This window comes from Gekko japonicus, unplaced genomic scaffold (genome assembly GCF_001447785.1).
Source record: "Gekko japonicus isolate JY-2015 unplaced genomic scaffold, Gekko_japonicus_V1.1 scaffold77, whole genome shotgun sequence".
NCBI lineage: Eukaryota > Metazoa > Chordata > Lepidosauria > Squamata > Gekkonidae > Gekko > Gekko japonicus.
Window position 1 is genome coordinate 1,660,739 of NW_015161405.1, and position 9,535 is coordinate 1,670,273.

The window sequence follows — 9,535 nt, forward strand, 5'->3', positions numbered from 1 at the left end:
ATCAGCTTCATTGGATGCCCTTGAGTTCTAGTATTTGGGGGGAGGAAGAAAAATTTTGCTTTGACAACTCTCTCCACCCCATGCATAATTCTATAAACCTCTACCATGTCCTTAGTCATCTCTTTTCTAAACTGAAAAGTCCCAGTCGTCAGCCTTTCCGCATAGGGAAAGTACTCCAATCATCTTGGTTGCCCTCCTCTGTACTTTTGCCAGCTCTGCAATGTCCTTTTGGAGATACGGTGACCAGAACTGTACACAGTATTCCAAATGAGGCCAAACCATAGATCTATACCGGAGCATTACAATATCAGCCGTTTTATTCTCAATCTCTTTCCTAATAATCCCTAACATGTTGTTGTTGTTCAGTCGCACAGTCGAGTCCGACTCTTTGTGACCCCATGGACCAGATCACGCCAGGCCCTCCTGTCTTCCACCGTCCTCTGAAGTTGGCTCAATTTCATGTTTGTTGCATCTATGACACTGTCTAACCATCTCATCCTTTGCCGTCCCCGTCTTCTTTGACCTTCAATCTTTCCCTTCAATCCCTAACATAGAGTTTGCCTTTTTCACCGCTGTAAGACACTGAGTTGACACTTTCATTGAGCTATCCATTACGACAACAAGATCTTTCCCCCTCTCAGTCTCAGACCCTATTAGTCTGTACTTGAAGTTGGGATTTTTTTGCCCCAATGTGCATCACCTTACACTTACCAACACAGAACTTCACTTGCCACATTGTTGCCCACTCACTCAGTTTGTAGAGGTCCTCTTGGAGCTCTTCTCAGTCAGCCTTAGTTTTCACCATCCTGAATAATTTAGTGTCACCTGCAAACTTGGCCATTGCACTACTCACCCCAAGTTCCAGATCACTGATGAATAAATTAAATCATACTGGCCCCAATACCGATCCTTGTGGGACCCCACAGCTTAATTACTTCCATTGTGAGAACTGCCCATTGATTCCTACTGTTTGCTTCCTGTCTTTTAACCAGTTTTTAATCCATAATAAAACTCGTCGTCTTATCCCATGACTGCTACGTTTACTCAGGAGTCTTTGGTGAGGTACCTTATCAAAAGCTTTTAAAAAGTATATAATGTCTACTGGGTCACCGTTGTCTACATGCTTGTTCGTTTTCTCAAAGAACTCCAACAGGTTGGTGAGGCAAGACTTATCTTTGCAGAAGCCATGCTGATCTTCCCTCAGCAGGCTTTGTCCCTCTATGTGCCTTATCTCTGATTACAGTTTCTACTAATTTGCCCGGGACAGACATTAGGCTGACTGGCCTCTAATTTCCTGGCTCCTTTTTAAAAACTGGTGCCACATTTGCTACTCTCCAGTCTTCTAGTAAAGCAGCTGAAATCATTGCACATTGTTTTAATGTATTTAATAATTCTTTGGATTACAGACTCTTGCAATCATGTAAAAATTGGAGTCCTCTTGACAGAGGATAAGAAAGTTCATACTTATAAACTAATACAACCTATGTGGATTATAAAACAATGACTGAAATTATGGCACAAATTCATAGTGCAATCCTATGCCAAATTATTCCAATCTAAAACAACCCAGTTTATGTTATAAAGAGAATTCTGTATGGGAGGACTGGATGGCTGACTGTTCTGAAACATGTAACCTTTTTCCACAGGGAAATAGAAGAATTTTTCAGCTGCCTTAGTGAAGGACTCACTTATAGACCACTTCTGAAAGACAAATTTTTTTGATTAGCTCATCGTGGATCGTAATTATGACGACTATAAATTTGTAGTGCTTCAATGACCAGCACCAATATCTGTTACGAGATGGAATTTTATTTTGTACACTGGAATATTTTACTTCTCCCTACTCTTTCCTTCAGTTTTCCTTAAATGTATTTGTTGAATTTTTCTTTTTATAGAGCTGTATCTTAACTTGATTAGGGAACCAAAAAAAAAAAAAAGACAGATGTAAATTCTGCAGTCTCCTTCACCAGACCCAGCTTAGAGGCATCAAGTCAAGTTGGAGCCAATATTAGTTTGTCATAATTCCTTTCGAGGTGTGAGAATCACAGAACCTTTGTTGACCTGGTAATGAGGGAGAATTACAGGTACATAATCATCGTTCAAAAAGATTAACATTTTAAAAAACACAACCATGGAAAAGAAGGTTTGCTTTGTGGACATGGAATTTGTTTTAGAACGGATCTCCTAAAACTGTTTGAAGAGGTGTTTGATGGCTTGGCTCCTCGCCTGTAGGACAACAGGATGAAATTATTTTGTTTCACATTATTTATTATGTTTTAATACACAATTTCCATGTGCTTTATGTGAAGCATCCACAATGGGACCCTTCCAATAAAACTCATGATACTCCTGTCTTACCAACCGATCAAATCTATCCAATTGAAGAGTTCAGTCAAGGCACTTTTAGACATCGTTTGGATTAGTTCATTCCTTTCTTTTCTTTTTAGCTTTGGACTGTGACGATCCAGGGAGTCCACTGTCTTCATCATAAAGTTTTCTTTTCTTTTTCTTAGATTGGCCACGATCACTATGGTAGCCACTAGAGTCACTAGCATGCATTCCCAGGTCTGCTCTGTCTTGTTCACACACATTCTCAGGGTTTTTATCACCGATTTCAGCCTCAGCGTCCTTGTTCTGCAACTCTCCAGTTACAATACCAGCAGTTTCTATGGTTATTTCCATCTCTTGCGTATCATCATCCTGCTTGTCACAGTGGTTTTCATATTTTTCCTGTGTTATTTTTGTCCCAGTGCTGAATTGCAAAAACACAAAGCAAGAAAGAACACAGAGAATGAGCTTCCAAAATGTTGTGTAGGTGATATATTGCAGTCCATTAATTCAATAGGAAATATTAACTCTATTCATCAGCTTTACTTTTTTTTTGATCTACTAATTTTTGCAACTTTGTTGTGAAGCTAGCCACATTTAACAACACAGATGGTATGGGTAATCAGGCCTTGCTGTTCACTGAAAGCTAAATACCGTAAAAGTGATCAACAAACCTACATAAAGCTTTCATTTTATGCACTCCTGCATTAGCCATACTATTACTGAACTATCCTTCAGATCTGAAGGCAAACCTGCAAACTCTTTGGGATGCAGCCAATTTATTCCAATATTGTATGACTGGTCAAGCTACACTTTCCCCAAGTTCAGAAGTGGGAAAAAGACAAAAGGTGAAACACAGTTCTCTACCTAGCCAATATCAGAAGCAAAGCTCCTGCTACAGTCTAAGCAATTAAATCCATTTTGTTCTCCTTGTGAATGTAATATTCTGATTCTCTGGAACTCCTTTGTAAGATACAGTCTACTACTGTACCTGTTTTTGCACAATCGTCCTCGGATGCAGAACACTCCAGCAGCATCTGAATCAAAATACAATACTTTAAAAACGAGCCTATCGCCTATTTGGAAGCAAAGGTTTTTCCATTCATCAACTGATATGTGATCAGGTCTTGGGATGGATGCATTGAAACACCCATGCACTAGACAGCCCACGTGGCTTGATGCCACTTTATTAATTATACCCTAGAGAGAGAGAAAGAGAAAGTGAGAGAATATGACGATTATGCCACAGAATCTATGTTTTGTACATTTATTATGCTCTTTCTTACTTCTATTAGTTTTGCATATTCCCATATGGAATATAAAAAGACAAACAAATTAGCAAAGTGCAGCCTTGCAGATACTGACTAAAATTTCAGTTTGTCCCATTAGCATTAAAGATTAAAAAGTAATCTACATGTTCAAGTCCACCAAAGTCTGGACCTACCATAAGCGAAAGTCAGTTTGGTGTAGTGGTTTAATCTCGGAGAATCGGGTTTGATTCCCCACTCCTCCACTTGCAGCTGTTGGATGACCTTGGGCAAGCCATAGTTCTGACAAGAGCTGTCCTTAAAAGAGCAGTTCTTGAAAGAGCTCTCTCAGCCCCACCTACCTCACAGGGTGTCTGTTTTTTCCACAGGGTGTCTGTTGTGGGGAGGGGAAGGGACAAGAGTTTGTAAGCCGCTCTGAGACTCTGAGTGAAGGGCGGGGTATAAATCCAATCTCTTATTCTCCTTTGCACAACCATACAGAAAACTGTAAGGTATAATTAAAAGCTTGGCAAATATACACCATCTTATCAGAAATCAGGTCTTAAGCTAATTTTAGTTATCATGTGACCCAAAATCCTTTACTATTTTGCATTCTTAGAATCTCTGTTGTACATGTTTTCACTGATACTATAGATATGACTACAATCCTATGCAGACACACCATTGTAGTAAACTTCCTCAGGCATACCTAATTTAGCACTGAATTATATATTTTTATATATAATGACAAATGACCATAGCAAAACCTTAGAATGCTACACTCTAATGTTATACCACATGTCAATTTCAGCGTGTTATCATACTACAGGTACCACTTACCAGAATGACTGGACGTCAGGCATTACAAGCATTAGTGAAAGTAAAAGTATATTTTACATACCACAAGTTTTTTTCCTGGTTTAGGTGTAAAGACAATAAAATTCGCTTCAATATCAAGATGGATAGCTCCCAGGTCATCAATTATATCACCCAATTCGTTTGTTATTCTAATGTCATCATAAGCCACAGGAACTCCTTGGAAACTGCAAGATAAGAGAAAACAGTTGCTGATGATCAACATGGAGAACAAGACCACATGTGCTTAAAGATTTTAAGGGCAATAAAATTTGATCTTATTTATTTAGAGGAATTACTGCACAGGGGAAAAGTGTGGAGAAAGGATTCATCACTAAGTAGAGCAAGAACTTCATAGATATGTCATTCTGGCCCTTCTGTGACCATGGAAAACTAAGAGAAGGATGCCTCACATCTGCTACACATTAACGTTTTTTTTAAAAAAAAACTTTTAAGGAATACTGAGAATCATACTGTGACAGGAGGCTGTCTTGCTCTTGAAGTGAAAACAGCCACTCAGCTGAGCCTATGGGAGTTCTGCTCCAACATCCAATCGCCTTTGGGGGAGGGGTTGGGATTTAGGGAGGGAAGCACAGCAGGAGTTCAGATCTGCCTCTTGTGCAGTGATTGCTCGGGTCTGTCTCAGCAAAAGCATAGTTAGAAGGATAGCTCTGCATGGCAGAGTAGCAGAGTGGTTTAACTCTACTTCTGGGAGAGAACAGAGTTATCAGAGACAGCCGATTTTTAGGCCTGTCTCTGGTAATGAGCAGACCTTACACGATTTATAGTCTGACTCTTGGGAAAGGGCAGGCTGGTGTGGGTGGAATCCTGTGTATGTGAGAGGATCCAATCTAGTCAGTGAGAGCCTGTTTGTACCTGTAAGCACCGAAGAAAGTTCAAGCCAGACTCTGAATCCATAACTGGCTTAAATTTATGTGCCTCAACCAGGTTTCTCTTTTGATTACCTGGAGACCTGTGCTGCTGACCTGTTCTCTGAAACCAACATGAAAGCAACTTAACTTCATCTTATTTGTTATTTATATAACTCCTGCTTCAATTAACTTTGTGTTTTACTTACTCATCGCAAAACTTACTCCACAGCAGTGAAACCAAAGCCTAGACATTCGCTGTCTTAAGAACACCTGGTAACTGAGGGGAAGGTTTACAGTTTGAAACAAACCTGGTCCCCCAAAATCATAGGAGGCTGTGTGGGTCCCCCCAGTTGATAGAAAAGGCCTGTCACACATACTACAGCCATAAGATAAGCAGAAGATAGGCTACAATTTAAGTTCTCTCAATGCTTAAATAACCATTGCTACGCCAACCAAAATCCAAATGGAAAAGCAAAAAAACCCCATGCATTTGAAGTGATATGGAAAGTAAAAGTGCAACAATTTGGTGCATTAACAGTGCCATCCTAATCAGTTACACCCTTCTGTGATCTTAGAAGGGTGAAACAATTTTATTATTTATTATCAGATTTATACCCCGCCCTCCACGCAAAGCGATGCGCATGATGGCACTGTGAATGTGATGTGGGGAAAGAGAGACCATAACCAACCCTTTTAAAGATATGGCTCAGCATGCAGACCACAGGCTCATCAACCTTTCGTGGCAGAGGGTGCACAAGGAACACGATTCAAATCATTTCCAATAATACAGAAATAAACACAACCTATTAAAAATGACAACTTCTGGGATAATGTGTGCATGTGTAATATCAGTACACCTTCTGCTAAACTGGCTACGCTCAGGGCAGATACAAGTGGCATAATGGAGCCAGTCATGAAGGGTGATAAGAGATCTCTATATATATTATAACCAGTGTTCCCTCTAAGCTGAGTTAGTGTGAGCTAGCTCACAGTTTTTTAGCCCCCAGCTCACACATTTTTGTCTTAGCTCAGGAAGGAAGGCTCCAGAGCAAACTAATTTGCCAGTTGTACGGCTGTGGAGAGGAAAGCACCCCAGAGAGTTGTTATTACAGCCCATTCCTGGAGGAATTGTATAGTTCTCGATGTTTAAAAAAAGCAAAGAACATTTTGCAGGACTTGTCACATCCTGAACATTCCCTGTTTGAACTGCTGCCTTCAGGCAGAAGATATAGGGCAATTAAAGCAAGGACAAATAGATTAAAAATAGTTTTTATTTGAGAGCTATTATTGCCTTAAATGCTATATGAAATTGGAATTTGGGTGACATTGGTGGTTTTAAGTTGTTATGTGAACCTTAAGGGAGTTATGGGACAGTAGTGAATGGTGTGTGAGTGTATATGAATATTGTTGTAGATCACCGAAATGATTGCATCTTTAATTTTGTTGTACTATGTACAATGACAATAAAGTATATTATTATTATTATTATTAATGCAGTAGCCAAATCGCTTGCTCACAGCTTTAATGCCAGTAGCTCACAAAGTAGAATTTTTGCTCACAAGACTCCACAGCGTAGAGGGAGCACTGATTATAACCCCCCCCCCTTAATCACAACTATGATGTGGCAGAGAGATTTTCGAAAAAAGATGTGAGTCCAGTAGCACAAGAATAGTCAAAGCTCCCTTTGACAGGAACCTGTATCTTACAAAGGGACTAATGACTTTCAAAAACTTATACCCAGAAATCCTGCTAGTTTTTAAGGTGCTAATGGACACAAATATTGCTCTTCTACAGCAGACCAGAATATCCACCCACCTGAAACTATCTTCTTAAACAGACAAAGAGCCCTGAACAAATGCAGAGCAATAACGCTGGAAATCAGGCAGCATGAAAGCAAAACTAGCTCATGGTAAGGCATGGCAGATAATGCAGGAGGAGCTTGAAACAAGTGCACATAGCGATAGGGTGCTGCAAAAGTGCGGCCTGATCCAAGACGCAGAAAACAATCCATCTCCACCCAACCTATGTTAATGTCTATCCAAGGCAATGACGCCATGCATTAAACAATTAACAATAAAGATCTGTTTACCATTTATATATTACTGGAAGTGTTTAAATGTTGCCCAGAAATCCGGCAAAGGGTTACCTGCACATGGCCCTACTGTTAACAGTCTGTGCACAAGACCTGACTCTGCTGCATAGTCACGTTAATTTTTCTTAACAAAAAACAGCAGCAGAGATGATAATATATAACCATATGTATGCAAGCAAGATACAGTGTGGTCTTGTTTTGATGTTGAAACACTAGGATATTTTCACAGTTTAAACAGCTGCTTGTTTTGCGTCCTTTACCTGAGGTCCCGAAGATCCTGAACAGAGGATTCAGAAGACCTGCCATTTCCTGGTTTGTCTGGTCAAGGAGGGAAAGAACTCAGACAGATTCAAGTGTACCCAATTACCACCCTGCCTGTGACACTTATACAATAATAATAATAAGGCATTGTGTGTAGAATAGCCTGGAGATCCTGGGATTGTCTGGCAGCCAGGAGTTCTAGCTCTTCTAGTGTTCTACACCCCAAGGTGGTGAGCTAGACTTAAGGCAAGAGATGTTTCCGAGGTGGTTTGTCATTGACTGCCTCTGCATCACAACCCTGGCATTCCTTCATCCTTCTAAATACTAGCCAAAGTTAACCCTGCTTAGCTTCCGAGATCTGACAAGATCAGGCTAGCCTGAGCTATCCATATGCCCTCCTTTACTCCACGGGGGCTTTAGCTCCACCAGCTGGGACAAGAAGATGTCTGCAACTCCTGGCAAAAGGCCAAAGAAATTAAAATAAAACAAGGGGCACAGTATGGCTGTGGCCCATGCAGGCTGATCCCATAACTGCCCATTAAGAAGAAAGGCCCGCTCTATTCAATGGAGCTTAAGTAAGCAAGCACTGGACCACAGCATACATGGGCCTGCTGAAGAGAAAGGAGAAGACCAAGCAATTCAAGTAGATCCTGCTTCTCTTCAGGCGAATAGCAAGGGGGACCTGGAGGAGAGAGGAGGGCAGAATTTCCCCCTCCTTATGGCAGACATCCACTTGTATAATAAACATACTGCGTTTGTATACAGATAGACACATGCAGCCAGCTTTTAAAGGTGCATATATACACACAGGGCGCTCGGGTACCTCTCCGAGTAGCGCCGCAGTTCAGCGTCCAGTTGCGTGCAGATTCCCGTCCGCTTCCGATGCAGGAAACGCGGCGCCAGCGCGATGTGCCTCCGGTGCGGCGTGATCACCAAGCAGGAGTAGCGGTTCTGCGCCAGTGTTCGCGCAGCCTCGAAGGATGGCAGCTCCACACAGGGAAGAGAAGGAAGCGTCGTCGTCACCATTGCCTCCGCCGCCTGGCCCAGACCGTTTCCCCCCTCGGCCATGGCGCAGCAAGACCCGATCTCTCGGAAACTTTACACGGCAAACACGAGGTCTCCTGTCGCTGAAAAATGACGTTATCGAAAGGAAGCGCTCTTTAGTGACAGACTAGGGAGAAGACCTAACGATGGGAGGTTGCTTGGCAGCCATCTTGTGTGTGGCTTGTGCGATGAAGACAAAGTGGGATGTAGTATTTGAAAGCTCAGCTCGTAATAAACGTGATAGTTTTACAGACTCGTTGTGTATATCTTTTAAATCAACAAACATAGCGAGTTCTCTAGAACATGTTGAAAACTACGCTTTAGAAGTCCCGCCTGGTGAGGAAATAAGAACGTCCTCATCCGGGCCCTTGCCTCAACTGATTTCCCCCCCCCCCCATTAAACAGGGGGAAGAGGGTTATCAGCCGCGCACGCGTCCTTGGAGTTTGACGTCATAGCTAGCCGAGAATAGAAACTCCTCCCAACTGTGAGTGATTAGCCAATCTTTGCAATCGGTCTCTTTCTTGTGTTTGTTTAATCGCGTCTCTCTGGAATTTGTCCGCTCCATGCGAAGATTTCTAGTGTTGAGGAACCGGCTGTCCCGGCTCTTTTTTTATTGTGTGTCGCGTACGATCTGTTTTTCGCACAATTTTTTTCAATTCGTAGTAGGTGTGTTGAGAGTTAGGCTTCATTGTTGCTGCTCGGCAAGTAGGAAAAAAAGTATACTTTTCTCCTCCTTGAGCTATAGTTGCAGTACTCAGGAGAGAAAAGGCGATAAACACAGAATTCAAAGGACGCTTTTTTTTTTTTAGCAAGTTTATGTTAAAGCAGAATAGCA

The 9,535-nt window shown here is 41.6% G+C and overlaps 1 protein-coding gene across 1 annotated transcript; it reads right to left on the reverse strand.

Annotated features, from left to right (window-relative positions):
- Nucleotides 1-1,601: 1,601 nt before the first annotated feature.
- Nucleotides 1,602-8,781, reverse strand: TWISTNB (TWIST neighbor). Its single transcript, XM_015426172.1, has 4 exons — nucleotides 8,479-8,781; nucleotides 4,477-4,618; nucleotides 3,320-3,528; nucleotides 1,602-2,752 (listed from the first exon to the last, which is right to left on the reverse strand). The coding sequence occupies exons 1-4, from the start codon at nucleotides 8,721-8,723 to the stop codon at nucleotides 2,425-2,427; spliced, it is 924 nt and encodes a 307-aa protein (XP_015281658.1). The 5' UTR covers nucleotides 8,724-8,781; the 3' UTR covers nucleotides 1,602-2,424.
- Nucleotides 8,782-9,535: the final 754 nt, after the last annotated feature.

Excerpts from the sequence above, each read along its gene's own strand:
- TWISTNB (XM_015426172.1), bottom strand. The coding sequence starts at position 8,723 with ATGGCCGAGGGGGGAAACGGTCTGGGCCAGGCGGCGGAGGCAATGGTG. Across the intron at positions 3,529-4,476 it reads AACCAGGAAAAAAACTTGTG|GGTATAATTAATAAAGTGGC; the intron begins GTATGTAAAATA and ends CTCTCTCTCTAG. Across the intron at positions 2,753-3,319 it reads GGACGATTGTGCAAAAACAG|CACTGGGACAAAAATAACAC; the intron begins GTACAGTAGTAG and ends TTTGCAATTCAG.